This window comes from Diospyros lotus, chromosome 5, assembly GCF_014633365.1.
Source record: "Diospyros lotus cultivar Yz01 chromosome 5, ASM1463336v1, whole genome shotgun sequence".
In the NCBI taxonomy this organism is placed as follows: domain Eukaryota; kingdom Viridiplantae; phylum Streptophyta; class Magnoliopsida; order Ericales; family Ebenaceae; genus Diospyros; species Diospyros lotus.
Window position 1 is genome coordinate 22,719,650 of NC_068342.1, and position 20,835 is coordinate 22,740,484.

At 37.2% G+C, this 20,835-nt stretch overlaps 1 protein-coding gene across 1 annotated transcript in view; it reads right to left on the minus strand.

Annotated features, from left to right (window-relative positions):
* Window positions 1–17,075: 17,075 nt before the first annotated feature.
* Window positions 17,076–20,835, minus strand: part of LOC127801650 (CDPK-related kinase 3-like) — a 42,751-nt gene continuing 38,991 nt past the window's right edge. Inside the window, exons 8-11 of the mRNA XM_052336953.1 lie at window positions 18,358–18,465; window positions 18,096–18,158; window positions 17,760–17,927; window positions 17,076–17,600 (exon numbers count right to left, since the gene is read on the minus strand). Of these exons, the coding sequence (XP_052192913.1) occupies window positions 17,463–17,600; window positions 17,760–17,927; window positions 18,096–18,158; window positions 18,358–18,465 (477 nt within the window). The 3' untranslated portion in view covers window positions 17,076–17,462. The remainder of the gene's footprint in view (window positions 17,601–17,759; window positions 17,928–18,095; window positions 18,159–18,357; window positions 18,466–20,835) is intronic.

The following is a 20,835-nucleotide window of genomic DNA, read 5'->3' on the forward strand; positions in this document are numbered from 1 at the left end:
AAGGAAAGAAAGTGTTGGAAGGTTGAAGGAAGTGGAGCAAGAAGAGTGTGTGTGATAGTGTATGTGTTTAACTCGTGTATGGATGTATTTATTTAGCTTTTATGTATGAATGCTTAATGTGGATGGATGAAGGAAAACTTTAATGTTTTGGAAGGTATTTGAGGTATTTTAGTGTTCTGGAAATTTTAATTGAAAAGGGAAAAAAAATAAAAAAAACATTTGTGGTGGCAGTAAGCTGGGGGTCAGGGCGTGCGGCTGGGCGCGCCTGGGGCGCGGTAAGCACAGTCGCGCGCAGCAGGCGCACGTGCGGCCCGCGCGCTGGGGCACAGCTGGTGCTGCCGCTGCCCCCCCTGCTGCTATTTTGAAATTTTTTTTTTTTTTCTGTTTATTTAATTATGTATGCTATTTGGAAATTTCTGAAATAAAAGCATGTTTAAATAAATAAATAAATGAGTATTTAAGCCTCCAAATTAATTATTAAATTAATGTAAATTTTGAGGCATTTGTGAAAAATTCCTATATTTTAGAAAATAAATAAGGGAGTATTTTCCTTGAATTTTGGAAAAAGGATGAGGAAGCTTGATGTTTGAATTTCAAAAATTTACTTCCTATGGATTGGGAATTTGAGGTATTTTTGAAATAAACAAAAGAAAAATCAATGGAGATTTGCTAACGAAAAATTTATTAAATTTTTCAAAAGAAGATTAACCCAAATATTTTCAAAAGGATTTGGAAGTGAAAAAAAATGGGTTAATAATTGGGCTAAAATTTATTTTCTTATAATTAAGGCCTTATGCCATAATTTAAATGAAGCAAGTGTGTTAGCTTATTTTGTCATATCCTGGGAAGTCATCCTTGGCTCTTCATTAAGAGCTTGAGAAGGGGTGACACTTTTCGAGGTTTCGGGTTTTATTTTCGAGGGGTCGTTTCGATTTTTCCCGGATCCTTGAGTGGAGCGAAGGGATGGCAAAGCCTAGTTCCCACCTAGGTCATTTCTCATTGAAATTTAACCCGTCTCTTCATTTTCGTCTTAGCATGTGAATAGTTAGTTGATTATTCACGAATAACACCTGTAAGTGGGAGCAGGGCATTACAGCATGCTCACTACTGCATTAGCATTTGCGTTAGCAAGGGCAGAATTCAAGATAATCAAATCAGAGCCAATTGCTCACAATTTTGGGGTGTACAATAATCTGCATACCAAACCGAAGGCTATGTCAGTAACCAGAATAAAATTTCCCTTCCGTTAAGGCCAAGTATGGGAACCGCAATCCCATTGGTTGCTATTACGGGAAAACACATTTCCTAAGCAAGCTCATAACACGTCACATGCCCACATCGGGGAAAACATTCCATTCACAATTACGACCTACCCCGACCCATGTATGCAATTTACCATTCCATCACCCCCTTTCCAAACCTCTGAATTCCCAAGCCCACTTAGCACACAATGCAGTAGTCACACTCTTGGTACCGACACTTTCACATGCTCGAATTCTCTCAAGGAGAACAAGTCAGATATCACTCCACAAATACAACCACAAACTAATCTAAGTATGATTCGAACACCTCAATCATTAACTCACAAGGGTTACAGGTGCGCTAATCCCAAATATCTTTACTAGATACTCATAATAACCCGTAACATGATCTAGAGCAACCTTACCACACTTTTCTTTGAACTCTCAATTACATTCCTTAAAATCACAAACCATACTCAAAAGTTACAATTAACACACATTAATTAACAATATTCCTCAACTCATAACTACCCAACTTACTATTTGGCATCCCTTATTCTATCAAAATTCAAGTTGACACCCGCATGTGAATGGGCAGACTTGGGGTTAACTAACTCTCACATTAAGGGGAAATCGATGTACCTTGTACAACTCTTGGGCTTGTGTTGGCATCTTCCCCTGTCAGATGATACACCCAGCCTCGTCGTGGTTCGTGGCCTCCTTGGTTTGTCTAAGATTGATTAACTCCTCTTCTTTGCGGGCATTCCTTAGAGAGATGGCCTGTCCGCTGGCAATTAAAGCACATGGGTCCTTTGGGGCAATCTCGAGACAAGTGGTCATTTCTTCCATAGGTATAACATTTTTTATTCCCTCGATCACAAGGTTTTCTCGGATGAAATTTTTGACATCTGGGACAATTCTCTTTGTGTTTGAAATTTTCTCCTCGAACCCCAAGATCATGTTTTTTCTCAAGTTTTCTATCCTTGGATACCTATATCTTCGTCCTTAGGGCATTCATTCAGTGGAGGTTGTTTTTCATGGTCAAGGCTTGTAGGACCATTTTTGCATATGTGTGGGCCCCCGAAGAACTTAACACCAGCTGAATTTCAAACTTTAGTCCACTAAGAAATTTCTGAGCCTTTGCCTCCTCATCCAAATTGTAAATGGGCATGTACTTGATTAGCCGAGTAAAATGGTCTTCATACTGGGTAACAGTCATGTTCCCAGCCTGTTTTAGGTTCATAAATTCCTGACCCTTTTCCATTTTCTTGCACAGGGGAAAATACTTAGTATTAAAAATTTCCTTAAATTGCACCCATGTAATACTAGGCGTACCTTTCCCTTTAGGATCTTGCAGGGTCCTTTGCATGGTTTTCCACCACTGGTCGGCCTCATCTCGGAGCATGAATGTAGCACAACCAACCTTATCCACCTCCTCGCATCTAATGAAATCAAATATCTTTTCGATATGTTCTAACCAATACTCACTCTCACAGGGGTCGGCTCCTGCCCTTCCTCGAAAAATGGGCGGGTTTAACCGCTAGAACCTGTCACTAACATTAGAGTTTTGGGGAATAACCTGACCTGTCATTCGTGTCCCCTGCATAAGTGTGACCATACTCCCTAGGACTCGTTCCATCTGGTCCATGCGGTTACTTCCTCTTTGGTTTCTTTCGGGCGGTGGATTCTATAGGGATGTTTCCATTCTTTCATCATAGTGGTCCGACATCTCCTCTTCTTGGGTGTTGTTCCTGCGCCCAAAGTTTCAGGTTTGGCGAGTGTTTACCATCTGCAAATAATCACGCTCTAAAATTATGAGTTCAACATGCACACTTTTGTAGTAAAACGATCCTAAAATAATCATAACCAATGAATAAGATGAAAACTCAAAGTTCATAAATTCTCGACTTTCTTGACTCACGCAGACCTAGCCGGCAACAAATCCCACATACCCACATCTAGAACCCTGCACAAGGATTTCGTGAACTCGGTACCTACTAGACCTTCATTGCATCAATACTTAACTCAGAAAATTTCCAAATTCCAAATCTCTGTGAATCATTCAATCAGAAAGATAGTCTTTCACCACCTGCAACCATTTAGTACTTCTAATGAACCTCAATTTAAGTATTTACTTATGCCATTCTCTAACCTACTCATCCCACTCACCCATCAAATCCTTTATGTTCTTTAAGCTGTCATCTATATTTTTTTTATCACCATAAAGCCTGAAAGTTAAGCAAGATCGTTACGGGGCAAGCAGCGTAGTTCAAAATTTTGAATCTTACCCCGATCCCGGCGATTACATCAACGTTGAAATCAAATCATTCACATACAAATAAATAAATCTAACCTTTAGATTATCGATTCGTTCACAGATTCGAGCCGTCCAAGTGTCCGGTCTCTAACTCGTGATACGCGACACGCATCCATTGGCAAGGAGAGCGGAATAGGAGTGCTAGCTCCTTCTCCTTTTCGCGGCTTGTGTATGGACGGAAAAGAACGTCCACGTTTCAAATTGATGCCAAAAAAAAATGGAGAAGAGTGAACGGCAATACATTTTTTTAACTCTTGAAAAACTACACCAAAAACTCTCTTCCATTTTGGGCAACCTATAAAGGGATAAATATATATATAGAAATATCCTAGGGTTTCTCAAACCCTAATGGATTGGGCTAGACCATTAATTCTAATTCAATTAGAATCTTAAGTGGGCTTATTCTAGTCCAACTAGAAATATAATTAAGTGAACCAAATGAAATTTATAGGTTTAAATAAAATATTGTGGCCCAAATCTAATTCAAGTCCAAATATATTTTATTTAATATTTGACCCAAATCTAATTTGGTCCAAATATAATATTTAATATTTAATATTTGGCCCAAATCCAATTTAGTCAAAATATAATATTTAATTTAATATTTGGCCCAAATCTAATTTAGTCCAAATATTAACTTAAGCCCAAATATATTTTATTTCCTATTTGTCACTCCAACAAATAGAAAATTATTAAATTAGAAACTCCTTCCTAATTTAATCAATTGTCATTTTAGGAAACTCTTTCTATTATGACGACTCCTCGTCATATCGACGTCATTAGGTCTATTTGCTCTTTTTCCGTAAGAACTTACGACCGCACAATTTCTTGCGAAGTGTCCCACTTAACCATACGTCCACTCTCCTGGTTTAAGCCAGGGACCATGCCTATTGCGTATGACTCATTAGGCTTCCAAATATGTTAGCAATGTGTCGGTACGAACACATAAGACAAGATTGGCTTCTAGTAAGGCATCATGCCTACCCAATTATTTAGAAGGATTCATAATTCACAAATAACCTTTCACGAGCATGGTTACCATGTAATTCGATCCTCTCGTCAATATATCTTATGTGATCTCAAGTATGGTGATGTGTTGCTTGATTACGATCACATGAGTTTTCTTCAGTCATCCGGATATCTTCACTTAATAGAAAGTTAATCAATAACTCCTTATTGATCTCTTTCACCATGGCCATGGATTTAAAGTGACTATCCACCGAAGGCGCCTTAGATACATCATCCTCTATCAAGGGATAGACGAGTCCCATCTTGGCTATGCACCCATCTCTATAAGCCTCACAATATACCCAACGATCGCCCACGTGCAGCCTTTGTTTAGGCCCATCGAAACGATGTCAAAACATACCGGTCTTCTTATGAGATGACCGTGACAACCTCAGGTCCAAGGATTAGTTACACCCATCTCGTATGAGAATTCCATCAACATATAACCAAAATAGATTTTCATGGCGAGTCATGTCCAGTGACACGTTCTCCAACATTGGTCACCTATGTACTTATCTAGACATCCCCATGCCTATGGGTGTGAGACCCCCATTGCTATCACATAGCAAAAACATAGCACATACAAGTCTTACCGCAATTGTCAATGTCCATTCTTGACATTGCTACAACTTGGGACGTTTAATGATGTCTAGAAACTGTGATGCATCATCTCACATCTTTATAGATTAATCACAGTATACATCATATGGACTTCTATCTAGTTTCATTTGGTTATTACAATAATAACAAGAAACTAATAGAATTACTTCTTGTGAATTTGAACAACTCCTTATTCAAATAATAAACATGATTACAATTGTCAGTATACAACATGCCCAATCTGATTGGGTCTAGAGCACCTACACTAACATTCTCCCACTTGCACAAGAGTCAATCACTCATGTATCTTATACCTGATGATTGAACATGACTTTCATGTTTCTCTTGGGACAGAGCTTTGGTCAAGGGATCTACAACATTGTCATCCGTTGACACTTTCTCTATATATGTCACACCGGTAGATAATCTCCATTATCAAATGGTGATGTCGCAATACAAGTTTGATCCGTTGATGAGACCGTGGTTCCTTCACTTACGCGATGGCTTCATTGTTGTCCCAATAACTGTTATTAGATCAACGATATTGGACACCACTTTAAGTTCATCAATGAACTTACGGATCCATACAACCTCCTTAGTTGCTTCGAAGGTTGTTATGTATTCGACTTCAGTTGTTGAATTTGCCACTATCTCTTATTGGAACTCTTCCAACTCATGGCCCCGCCATATAGGCAGAATATGAATTTCGAATGTACGTGATTTAAAATCATCATGGTCGAATTGGAAACTAGCATCCGTGAACCCCTTCACAGTATGCTCTCCTTCTCCATATGACAAAAACATCTCTTTAGTGCTTCACAAGTACTTAAGAATGTTTTTCACAACAATCCAGTGTTTCTTACCTGGATCAACTTGATATCTACTACATATGCTCAAAGTATATGCGATATCAGGCCTGTACATAACATGGCATACATGATCGAGCCAATAACCAAGGCATATTGTGCTCGACTCATTCTATCTCTCTCATCTTGTGTCTTTGAACACATAGCCTTGGAGAGATGTATTCCATATGACATGGGAAGATTTCCCTCCTAGAATCTTCCATGCTAAACCTCTTTAGCACCTTGTCAATGTACGTGCTTTGGGAGAGTGCTAGCAACCTTACGAATCTATCTCTATAGATCCTTATTCCCAGAATATAAGTTGCTTCTCCCAAATTCTTCATGGAGAAATTTTCTGAAAGCCATCTTTTAACTAATTGCAACATGGGAACACCATTCCCAGTGAGCAATATATATTGTCCACATATAGGACTAAAAGGACCACCACGCTCCCACTAACCTTCTTATAAACACATGGATCAACTTTCCTTTTGTGAAAAATCAAACCTTTTGATCTTTTCATCAAAACATTGATTCCAACTCCGAGATGCTTGCTTTAGTCCATAAATGGACCTTTGCAACTTGCAAATCTTATTTGCATGTTTATGAGTAACAAAACCGTCAGGTTGTGTCATATACACATCCTCGACCAAGTTTCCTTTAAAGAAAGTTGTTTTGTCATTCATCTGCCATAACCCAGAGTCAATGTCAGACATTGCCTTATCATAGGTAGTAGGCTCATCATTCTCAGCTAGAAGCACATCTCCATGTGCCGAGATGAGAAATCCATATCTCTCTTGCTCGCGACGAACCCTCATCGACCTACGAGGTTCTTGTGTAGAAGGTTGGGGAACTGACACAACATCTTGTGTCTGATCTTCCTCAGGTTCCTGGAGGGGAATATTTGTTTGTGGTTCGCCTCGAATCTCTTTGAGCTCAACATTCCTCCCACTAGCCACAGCATTTAAGAATTCCTTCTCAAGGAATACTGCATGCTTGGCAACAAAACACCTTTTGTTCATATGGTTAGTAAAAGTAATATCCATTTGTTTCCTTTGGATATCTCACAAACAAACATCTCGTCGATTCAGGTTTTAGCTTATTATTGTCAACACGCTTGACATAAGCTTTACAACCCCAAATCTTAAGGAAAGATAAATTTGGCTTCTTTCCTTTCTATATCTCATATGGATTCTGAATAACTAACTTACTAGGAACCCTGTTCAAAACAAAGATTGCGGTGAAGAGTGCATATCCCCAAAATGAAATAGAGAGTTCAGTGCGAATCATTATGGACCAGACCATGTCCAACAAGGTCCTATACCTCCTTTCAGACACACTATTCATCACTGGTGTTCTAGGTGGAGTCCATTGTGAGAGAATCTCATTCTGCTTCAGATGATCTAGATACTCACTGTTCAAGTATTCACCACCTCGATCTGATCGAAGTACTTTGATACTTTTCTCATTTTGTTTCTCTACTTCAAATTTGAATTCTTTGAACTTTTCAAAAGCCTCAGATTTGTGTCTCATAAGATACACATAACCAAAACGTGATCTATCATCAATAAAGGTTATGAAGTAGACATATCCACCTCAAGCCTGGGTGGACATGGGCCCACACGCATCAATGTGCACAAGCCCTAGCACTTATGTAGCCTTCACTCCCTTTACTTTAAAAGGAGATTTAGTCATCTTGCCAAGCAAACAAGATTCATAAGCACCATATGACTCATAATCAAATGCGCTAAGATATCCATCTTTATGCAAGTTGGATATGCAAGTCTCATTTATATGGCTAATACGACAATGCCATGAATAAGTGCTATTTAAATCACCTGATTTAAGTCGCTTAATATTTATGTTATTGATAGGAGTATCAACATCAAGGACATACAAACCGTTACGTGCTGTTGCTTACCATAAAATAACTCATTTTTATAAAATGAACAACTATTGTTTTTAAATAAAAATGAATATCCATCCTTGTCAAACAAGAATTAGAAATTATTTTCCTAGTCAAACTAGGATTGTAGTAACAGTTATGTAAATCCAATACAAGCCCTGTGGACAATGTCAATAAATAGATCCTTACAACTAATGGAACAACTTTTGATCCATTTCCCACGTGTAGTAGGTACACTTCTCCTATTATTAATCTCCTTGTACTCCTAAGCCCATACACGAAAGTGTAAATATGAGCATTAGATCTAGTATCTAATACCCATGTGGACTTATTAGAAGTAGATAGATTAATTCCAATAACATAAATACCTAAAATGTCCTTAGTACAACTCTTCTTACTCTACACTTCTCGGTTTATCACAGTGGAGATAGACCGCATCCTCCTTGCCCTTTCGGGTTTTGGTCTTTTGGACTCTTCCAGATTGCGCTATGGAAGAACTCTTCTTCCTTTTGGCTTTCTTACTCTTGGGCTTGCCCCTGTGCACCTTGGGCCCTTCAACTAAGAGAACACTTCCCTTGACCTATAATCAATTTTAGGTTCAGTCTCTCTTAGTATGGACAACCACTCTCCAAGAGTCTTTTCCATAACTGTTAGGGAGGGACTGTAGCACTAAGTCTAAGGTAAGTTTCAGCATCCATACCCAAGTTCAATTGTAGCAACCTATTGATAAAATGTATCATCTCCATAACATGCTTCTCAATAGATGATCCTTGAGCCTAGCCATGATCTCATAGGCATCATAACTCTTATGTTGCGACCTATGTTTTGGGGTTATGGAAGCCAAGATGATATACCAAGCGATGATCATATCACCCTTGTGCATCATCCAGGTTTTATGTGCTATTATTTACTCAACTGGTGGCTTCGCAAGAAGAGATCTCTCTATCGAATAGAGAATCTTATCATGTGTGAGTACTATCCTCAAGATGATCTCCCAGTCATATAAATTAGTCTCGTTGAAGGTATTATTGCCCTCGAGTATCGATCCTATCGACATGTTTCCAGACATTCTGGATCAACAACTGAATTATAGAAATATTATTATAATCATATTGAATTACGAAATCATAAATTGCAAGAAGTAACATTTTATGATTACTCCCACTATTTTCTACGAGTTCGCCACCCTCAAGACATAACTCAGGAAATCCCGTTGGAAGATTTCCTAATGGGCTAGAATCCCATCTCCCCTCGCACAACCTTGAATAACTCAACAAATTGTGCTAGGATTGATTAGGTAGGTACTTGCTACCAATTGCATCTCCATGCAACTCCTAGATTCATTGGGTGGATAACTCCTTGTCAAGCACATCTTATGTGACTCCCAATCTTTGCCTCTATACTCAGTAAAGCCTTGAGTGACTCAACAAACCCCACCTTTCTAGTTAAGTCGGACCCATCATTCAGGGACATCTCATGGCCCATGAAGCATAGGAATCATAGGTGACACATGACCTTGAGTGACTTAACAAATCAAGTGCCAACTAGAAACCTAATACTTCATAATGATGGAAGGCAAGTTGGCTTAATATTAATGAGGGATTTATTACTTATTTATTTAGGTCTCATCACATGCAATTAATCAAATTAATCATGCATAATAAAGGACTCAAACCGGTGTATGGTATGGATAACTACGGCTAGCCCCCTCGAGCCATAGAAGGGAAGCTAGCGGGTCAAACCTAGGTGAAGAATCATAACTTGCTTCTCAAGCACATTCTTTATGCCTTCATTAGTCTTCGAATCTTGTCTTCAATTTGGCTCCATCTCTTGCTCCTCATACAAACTACAATTATCACTACACTATTCTATTCTACATACATTACATAGAATTAGAAACCCCGAGTTACATTCGGGGGAGTGAGATGAGAAGAGAATGTACATCAGAGTATAATAGAGGTAGGACACACAAGCCCTATTTCAAAAACCAAATTTACAAGCATTCATTCCCAACATAAAAAAATGGTCGACTCGATCCATACCATACACTTATGCAATCAATCACATTGATTCATTTAGATTATGTTAATTAATTGTTGCATCTATTTCAATCTTAATTAAACGCTTTCAATAAATTGAAAATTTGTATAATTTTGGAAAAACAAAATTGTTTTAATTGTGTTGGGCTTAGGCTCCATCCATTAGTCTAACTAACAAGGCTCAACAGGCCTTGGATCAACCAATGTATGTCAAACATACACTAGCAGCCCAATAATTAATAAATAATTCAATTAACGACCTCGGCCCACTTTTAATCACGATCCATGGGTGTCATACACTCATGGATTGGATAAAAATAATAAAAATAGCCAAACAAATTGGTCAAGCCCCACCTGAGGGTACGAAATGCACTGGGCCACCGAAGGGTCAACCCGGGTGCTTCACGTCGACCCCAAGGAAAGGTCAAACCGAAGCCCGAGGCAGCGGAAGGGGCCGGGCAGCATGTCGTACATGTTGCCAGCCAAAAAAGCCCAAGTGGGCGCGGCTGGGGCCACATGGAGCGCGCCTGGTCCGCGTCTGGCGCACGCTACTACGGCCTATGCTAGCAGCAGGGGCCGCGCGGGTTGGCCGCGGCTGAGCGTGGGTCGTGGGTCGCACCCGCGGGCCGCGCGCGGGCCCCGCTCAACCGCGTCTTTGGATTCCCCGGTGCATCCGTATGCACCCCAAACCCAATTTTTTGCTTTTTCGTGTCATACACGATCTTTTGCCCTACACCAAAAACATTTTGCAATCCAAAAAATACAAACACAATAATTATTTAATTATTTCACAAATAACAACATAACCAAATCTGCACGTAAGGAATTGAAATATTTCGACGATGGCTCTGATACCACTGAAGGGTAAGCAAGATCACTACGGGGAAAGCAGCGTAGTTCAAAATTTTGAACCTTACCCCGATCCCGGCAATTGGATCAACGTCAAAATCAAATCATTCACATACAAATAAATAAATCTAACATTTAGATTATCGAGTCGTTCGCATATTCAAGCCGTCCAAGCGTCCGGCCTCTAACTCGTGATATGCGGCACGCGTCCGTTGGCAAGGAGAGCGAAAAATTATGAGTTCAACATGCACACTTTTGTAGTAAAACGATCCTGAAATAATCATAACCAATGAATAAGATGAAAACTCAAAGTTCATAAATTCTCGACTTTCTTGACTCACGCGGACCTAGCCGGCAAAAAATCCCACATACCCACATCTAGAACCCTGCACAAGGATTTCATGAACTCGGTACCTACTAGACCTTCATCGCATCAATACTTAACTCAGAAAATTTCCAAATTCCAAATCTCTGTGAAGCATTCAATCAGAAAGATAGTCTTTCACCACTTGCAACCATTTAGTACTTCTAATGAACCTCAATTTAAGTATTTACTTATGCCATTCTCTAACCTACTCATCCCACTCACCCATCAAGTCCTCTATGTTCTTCAAGCTGTCATCTATATTTTTTTTGTCACCATAAAGCCTTCATGGTTAGTTCTTCTAATATGGTAGCAAATACAACTCATAGGGAATTTTCACTATTACATATGTACATAGCCATTCTTGACGCACTACTTTATTTATACTTGCCTAAACACTATCTTGTTTCCTTCGCACACATCCACGAGTCTACATCCTCAAACAACAAAATTTGTTCCTTAGGACAAGGTTACTCTTCCTCCGTTTCTGATCTTGGAGGTGGCGTAAGATCTCATTCTTCAGGTTCCTCTTTGCAACTCTAGTTTATCGCTTCCCCCACAGGGTTTAGGTATGCCTCTACCTCGCATAGATGGGTAATAAAAGTTACAAAATCATCATAGGGTCCCAAAATGTGAAGATTATTTCCAGCGTCCTGCCATTCTGGGGTTAGTAAGAAAATCAAATAGAATATTTGTAAGTCCACCATATAGGGATTCATCACATAGGTTGGAAACTGTTGTAAAGTAGGGGTAACTAAATTCAGGAAATCTACTAACTTCTCCCCCAGATGCATATATCGTCCTCCTAGCAACGCGGTCCATCCTCCCATGATGGCACGCTAAAATTGGTTTTCTTCTATCCGTAGATCCATTCCTGTCACAAACCAAAATATCTTCCAAGATTAGTCATATCAAAACTCAAAATAACTCATATCACTATTGCATCTTCAAAGTTAATTAACTCAAACCCAAACCAAACTATTTATTCTAGCTCTGATACCAACTGTAACGCCCCACTTTCCAATTACACAAAGAAGCATTAAGATATTCATTTTATGCTAATAATGACCTCGAGCGTTATTGGAAACCCTTACCAACGGAAGCATTGAATCGAACCTGAAAGCTTAACCAAAGCTAGATAAGGGGGTTTCCACTAGATTTTATTACCAAGTACAAGAAATGCTCATGACTTCCAACATTTCAAAAATGACTTAGCACATCATTGTAGGTACAGATGTAGGACACCCACATACACACACCTCTTACAACCCTAAGTACCCTACCTGCTATTCACAATACATTACTTAAGTTACAAGGGTACATAATGAAACCAAAATCCCAAAGGTAGCGAAGCTCCACCTCCTTGCCCATACTTTGATCTGGAATTTGAGACACTTGATACTTCTGATAAAGCTGGGACGTTGAATGTCCCAGGGGTATGAAACACCCGAGTTAGATAATTACATCTAAGTGAGTGAATCAGAAAAGGAAATATATGTGCGTGCAAATGTAATAATGCTATTATGAAATCTACCCATGTGGTAGCAATGCCAAGGTGTTGCAATCACCCTCGCGGTCATCATAGTCACTCCTTGGCTCACCGTAAGAGCACGAGTTCTTCCATGATGGGCCAATAACTAGCCACAGTCACCAACACAAACATGATATATGACAAAGCAGAAGGAATATGCATAGCCAAGGGAAAATATGACATGTAAGCCACAAAGGCATGATATGCAAGCCAACATCCACACACAAGTGAATCAACAAATGCTCAAAGTGTCACAAAAATGGAAGAATCACTCACCTTGATCGTTTTCCCTTCGATAGTACTATTCACAGCCCGGTTTCGAGCACTAGGGGTTGTTTCTGCAGAAATCACGCATTTTAGTGAACCAAAACTTAAATATTTTTACATGGAGTTGTAGATAATTAAAATAGGAGAATAATGATGAAAATTTCAGATCAAACGGAGGCCAGACGCACCCCCACACACCTCCAAAAGAGTGGCCACGCGCCATCTTCCTCTCTGTTACGGATTCTGTAACTGAAAATTAAAAATGCTATAACTTGCTCATTTTTTATCCGATTCACTCTCCGTTTGAACCTACGGACTTCCCTTTTCGTGCTCTATGACCTTATAGGAAGAAAATCAACTTACCTCTTTGTTTTACCCACTGTTTCAGTTGATTTCCGATGAGATGTCTCCACCCTTCTTCTTCCTTGCTTCCTTTGAGCCTTTTCTTCGTTGCTTTACTTGATGCACTCACTACACTTGTTATACTTCACTTCCACGTAGGTCTTCCTCCCCCCCTTTATATAAGCTTTCAAAGCATCCATATCTCAAGACATCCTTTCCCCTTAAATTATATCTTTTTCTTCCCAAGTCATCATTACAACCCTTGAATTATCCCTTTGAATTACCTTTAATTTCCATTTCCTTCCAATCCCAAGCCTCCAAATTACACCTCCACGTGACTTTTAGGATAAGAATCTATTATGACAATTATCTCTCTTTTCCAAGGCCAATCTCATTCTTCCAAGTCAAGCCAACATATGACTTTAGGGTAAAGGTTCATTATAACCATTATCTCTTTTCTCCAAATCCAATCTCATTCCTCCAAGTCATGCCTCCATGTGACTTTAGGATGAGGACTCATCATTACAATCATTCCCTTATTACGTTAATGCCCTGAATCAAAATACCATTCATTTTGCTACTATAATTTCCATTACAACATCCAAGCTTTATATCAAGTTCCGGGGTATTACAAATGAGATACAAAAACATGTTCTTTGTTCATCATTAAGTATTCGACTATGGTTCAAGCCTACTTGACTAAGAACCTAGATACTCAATTGAGCATAAATCTTAGTCAATTATTCTCAAGGTACAAACACTTGACACACTTCAACCTATGTCTTGCTCAATTAAAAGACTTCTTTACTCTGCTAAATAAATTATATACTCAATTGCAATAAGCCCAATTATCTATCTACTCGGTTGTTAAGATATGGATACTCAAGTGATGGTTTGAAAGTTGGTTTAAAGCTAACTTTCACATTTCATTAACTCGATTATTAGAAACCTTTACTCGAGTAGAATATATATATATATATACTTGATTTAGTATGGGGCTTTATTCGAATATTAATTTCAAATTAATTAAAATTTTACTCTATTATTCTATCATCATCATCATCATCAAAACTTATCAAAACATTAACTCAACAGCATTGAAGGTAATGATGGTAACAGATGGAAATCGACAACGATGGTGGGTGACAATGGCAGCAAGCAACAACGGCAACGGATCAGGTACAATGGCCATCAATTGATCAAATTAGGGATTTTGCGTATTTTGCACTTTACCAAAAATGGAAGAATAAGAAGAAGAAGAAGAATCCCAATCAGTTATATCAAATTTAGAGACAAAACTTTAGAGACAAAAAATTCTATCTCTGATTTTGTCTCCGATGAAAATTAACACGTCTTTGATTCCGTCATTGATAGAAAAACAAAACTAAAGATAGAAATGTTTTCTGTCTCTAAAGGTTGAAAACATTCAGAGACGGAAATTTTTCATCTCTAATGGAAAAAAAAGTTATAGAGATAGAATTATTTTCGTCTATGAGTCAAAGACAACAAAAATTCATCTCTGATTCTGTTTCTAACTTAGAAACATAAAAAATCTGTCTTTAAAACCATCTCTGAAAGCTTTTTTGGATGATTTTTGTCATTTGTCTCAAAATTCGTCTCTAAACTCAATTTTTTTTTGTAGTGCTACTATATCAATTACTCATCTCGAACTTTCCTCCCCCGGTCTAAGAATCCCCAGAACAATCATTGAGTGGGATATTGCCCAAGCATCATGGAAAAATAATCTCGTTCGTTAATGATCAGACAATATAAGCAGAACAAACACAACACAACACAAATCACAAAGGAATAAATGAATGATTTGAGTTGAGATGCATGATCCATCATGTTGGGCTAGGCTAGCGCACACAGGTTGGGCCAGCCCAATTACCAACTGCCGAACCACGCTTAGCCCACCATGGTGGCCCACTTCAACTTGACCCATGCCTTGTTTTAATTAAAAAAAAAATTAAAACATTAAAAATAAAAAAAATGAGAGAAATTAATAAATTCAGCACACATTTTACTTTGTTTATACTAACCAAAACTCTTAATTTTTTCTTCTTTTATGGGCACAAGTTACAATCATAATCAATTAAATTATTACGGTACAATAAATACAAAATTAAATTAATTCAACAAGCAGAGAGAAAACTTACATGATAGCAGTTGAACCTAAAGACTCTTAAGCTTGCCTTACTCTTAAATCTTTTAGAAATTATAAAAATGTTATTGAAATATGTCAAACTTACAAATTTTTGTTCTGAAATTTAAAATTTAGAATTTCTCCCTAATTATGATAATTTGAAATTTAAAGTTTATTTAAAGATGTAACATCTTTAATAATATTATGAGACATACAATTTAAAATTCCAATTTCAACTTTGAAGATGGTTACATAATATTAAAAACGTTATAAATAAATATCATATGTTTAATATAATTTTTATTTATATGTTAAAATAATTATAAATATTTTAAAAATATTATTTTTCAAAACAATTTGAACAGGCCAGCCCAGCCCATTCCGTGACCCAACTTGGGTTTGTTAGGAGGCAAGTCAACTAACTTGACCAGCTCATTTGACAAACTTTTGGCGGGCCTCAATTTACATCCAAATATCCAATTTTGTAATACAAACTAAGGACCACACTCGTGTTATTTGTGTGTTAAAAAAATTAAAAATTTTAAATAAAAGTTTATTAGGTGATGTTTAACGACAATAATTTATTTTTTAGGCAAAGTTTTAAACAAAATGAAATTTGGTATAGTGGTAAAATTATTTGAGAAATCAATTATTATTTAAAAATTATGAGTTTAAATCTTTGGTAATATTAATTTTTATTTTTAAGTAAAATATATAAAAATATATTTTCAAAAAATATTTTATTGACAAAAATCTAATATTTGCTTAGAAGATAATAACCCATAAATCACGGGTGCCGAGTCTAGATTTTTGACATATCATTAAAAAATAATAGGGAAAGATTGTGCCAACAAATTAATATCTCGCCTAAAATATATTTTCTCACTAAAAACTCGATTAATTATTATTGTAATTATTGAATATACAAACTATTGATTTAAATATTTTAGGAAAAATAACCAAAAATATTGTTCCCGATTCACATCTTAGTCAATTTTTTCTGCTTCGTTTCATTTAATTTTCCAAAGCAAAATATTGTGTTATTTCAACTTTGTTTTGGGATGAATATCATGTCATGTCCATCCAACAAAAAATAAAAAATGTTACTCATAAATAAATTTAATAAATAATTTAACATAACATAACATTCATAATAATTTTATTTATTTAAAATAAATAATAATTTAATAAATTACTAATTTTAAATAAAATTATAATAAATTTATGCTCAATTTATAAAAACTATCAGTTAAATTTGTCTTTAGTCCATTTAAGGGAAGAAGAAAAATGATTTGGCCTATACCATTTACCATTTTCAAGAACAAAACATAAATCTAAAGATGATGAATTACATTAAATATTAGAAAAATGAAAACAAAATTGAGATTAGGAAGCAACAATGAGAGCTGAATATGGTGTAAAATTAGGATTTAGAGCTTAATTAAAACAACACAGAAGATAATTTGTAGGGATCTAAGGGAAAGTTAAAAAAGCTATTACGGCTGCTGGCACTGTGACAGTCGTCGGAACACCACACTTGCATTTGCCGGTGCCACTATTAACACTCCACACTACTACTGAAGGCAGAGCCAAACAAAACAGCAGAAAATGCAAGGGGTATTGAACAATCATCCTGTCATCATTAGCTTTTGGGCCTGAGCATGGGCCTGGGCTTGGGCCGGGCCAACACAAAACAAAAAACCTAAAACATTTCGATGAATTGCTTTGTAAAAATATAGCCCAAAAGAGAAAAGAAAAGAAAAGAAAAGAAATCCAAACCTTACGGCAGAAGAAGGGATGAGCGAGGCCTAATTCTTCCACACTAAAACTATCCTCGTCAAATTCCCCCACCGACTGACTCATCAACCACTATATTCATTTCATTTGTACAATATCTTTCTACCCCAAACTCTAAAATAAAAAAAGAAAGAAAGAAAGAAAGAAATCCTCCAAATCCCTTTGAATCCCACAATTTTCAATGTTGTCATTTGTCGAAGACTAGAAAACCTAATGGTGTCTTGCATTCGTGCTCCGAAGGGTCACGCCATGCAAAAATTTGGTATAGCCAAGCAAGTTAAGTTTTCCATCCGAGGTTCGGATCCAATCTTTGAGGATGGAATAGGCTGTTGGGCCCACATTTAGTTCCTGCATCAGTGGAGCCAATGACTTTTTTAAGACTTAAAAGACTGACTGACACTGACTCACTGAACGAGAGGAAAAGGAAAAACAAAAAAAGAGTACATGCACACACACGCGCGCGCAGTAAATTCAGAAGCAACTTTCAGATTTGAAGATGGAATTTACCCTAGCCAACTCCTCCACGGAGACAACTCGATTACCCTCCACCTCAAAATGATCGAAAGCTGTTGATGCAATCTGCTCCCACCCATCAACGGCCTCCAACTGATATATGCTAATTGCAGCTGCACAAAACTCTTCCAAGTCCATCTTCCTGTAGGACAGTGGTGCCATCTGAAACAAGGATAAGCAGAGCAAATTAAGAAACAAGAATGTTCTCCTGAACAAAAGAAGGGTAATTAACATCACATGAGCACGCAAAAGTTTGCCAAGTCTACGATATACATAAACTCCGTAATTTCTGGTAAAAAAATAAAATAGTAGTAATCTCATGTGCCTTACCATATTTAGAATGTCAGGAACCCTAGATTCCCTCATTGCATCAGTGGCATTTCTCATGAGGGCCTGAAAAATTCAGAAAAATTCTTCATTAACCACAATGTCAATTCAGGTAACAAAACGGAAATAGCTCACAGAAAGCATTTAATAGAATCTTTTGCAATTTCGTATGCTAGTTTAGATATAGGACTTCCTGAAATGAAAACTCAAATATGAAAAATTCAAATACAGAGAGAGAGAGAGAGAGAGAGAGAGGAGAAATAACCATTTTGAAGTTATCAAGGGATATCCGCCCATCCTTGTTGGGCTCCAAAAGCATGAACTGAGCTCTAAGATAAACCAACTCATCCTCGGTTAAAGCTTTTGAAAGAGCCTGTAACAAACACAATAAAGAGAAAGCACGACGCATCAGAAAACTTCAACAATAATCACTTTCATGAAAAAATTACAAACTGCCATCTGAAGTCACATAATTGACTTCTTTTTTTTGGTCAAACCTGGCTTGCAAATTGAAGCCCTGCTGACCAATAGCCATAAAACACCAGTTCATATGATCCGTTCAGATTATAGACGTCTAGCAGCAGGTTGCCAAGTGAAGCATTCAAACAAATATGATAATGTGACTCACATGATCAATCCTGAATCTTTCATCTAAGGTTGAAAGTTCCCATACATGTATAGTATATCATATAAATATTTAACCCCTGAAATAAGTATCTCATTTCAATTGCTGACTATGAAATCCTACTATCCTACACTTCAATAAACACACATGATAAGTTGCATAAAAAATGAAGCAAGCTGTAGTTCACCAAACATCAAGTCACAAACCATGCATTTAATGATGCCAAGATTCAAAGAGAATATTCAGATCTCCTGCATACAAAATCATTCTTCATTTGTTTAGCAGTTGAATACAGATTTTTCCTAGTGAAAGGAGCTAATGTTGGGAGATAGGATAAAGCACAAATCTAAAAGATATTCTTAATCCCAGTATAAGACCATTACATATAAGTGGATATGCAACTTGCTCATGAAGATTACGGAAAAGAAAAAACCAAGGCAATAGATGATTTCTTATCATGTGATTGTGACTATTAAGGCTGTCCATTCTATAGTAAAAGGTACAGAACCATATACATTGGATGCGGCTAGTTTACCTAGACCCATTAGAGATGTGATTGGCAAAGAGTTAATTGAGGTTACTGGTTCTCCATTAAGAAATAAACTATGTCCATTCAAATTCTTGAACAGCGAGAAACAAGCTTAACCAGAACATTTTCATCATATTGATATGGCCAATGAAGAGTATTTACATGAACTTCATTGTTGGTAATTCCTTAGACAAACACAAAAAATGTACCTTTTGATTTATATCTCATAGTTGGCTTAAGCTTGATTTACAAGTTTAGGTATGAGCATCCAAGCCTAAGTGATTCAAGTGGAATCAAATGGAGAATAAATTGGAAGCAAAATGCAGTGATTAAATCTGAAATAGCTTCAACAGTTACCCATATCTTTTTACTCTTCATGTCTAATTGAGTAAAAATAAGGTAGCTTCAACAGTTACCCATATCTTGCACGTTAAAAGAAGGCTAAAGGCTTGCAGCTTTATTTCAGTAAGATTTTGAGATTCCAAGACTTTTGGGGGCTCAAAATCAGAGAAGCTGTGAAGGTAAACAAGACAGTTGATACCTCTTCAATAGTCATTCAAACAGTTTGGGCATTGGAACAAATCTAAAGGCAGATCAAACCATGTTTTTACATAAGACCCATTTAAATGTGTTGAAAATGGGTTTCAATATTTTCTGATTTTTTATCAGTTCTTGTTTGAAACTCATGTAGATGACCCCACATAGTGGGATAAAGACCTAATACGTTATCGTTCACTTGTTAGGAACTCCTAGCTCTGCTTGTAGATTAATTCCCTTAATACTTCTATGGTTGTTTGGCATTTGGATTAATCAGTGATGGGAAAAAGTTAAAGATGAGATAAAATAGTGATAGAATAAATTAATACTGTCACATTTTGGTAAAGAAGGTATCACTTGAGGTTATAACTATTCCGACATTTGGTGTATAAAATTGTTACTGAAGTATTATTTGACATTAAATATCAAATTACCCATTTGCTGAAAATATATATTTTTCATATATTCTGATATTCATATATATATATATATATATATCCTGATATTCACATTTATCATTAAATTTTCATTAAATATATAAATGTTACAACAATATTAAATTTTAAAAAAAAAAGTAGAAGCTCCAGCTGCCATGGCGGGAGCTAATCCCCAGCGGGGGAACTAACCATTGAGAGAGAAAGAGAGAGGACAAAGCAATGTTGCTTTGACACAGAGGGGTGAGATTTTGAGGGTGACAAACGATGTTTGGATCTGAGAACAACAGACGGGGTGATGATGGAGGGAGGCAGTGGTTTGGAGGCGGTTTTTGGTGGCTTCAGTAACACAGAATGAGAACAGAGACGATGATAGCAGTAGGCAGTGGCAAAGATGGTGTTGGTGGTGGAGATGGTGGCAATAGGTGGTGGTGGCGATTGGAAGAAAAGAGAGAGATAGAGAGAAGATGCAAAAATGTGGAGAGAGAACATGAGTAGGTTTCTATGGTTGAGGGCTAAAATCGTCCATTTAATGCAATTTTTAATCCCCGAGGGTTTGGGTTATTGAATTTTAGGGGTGGGGTTGGGTTCATTTTATCCCACATTTATGGAATTAGT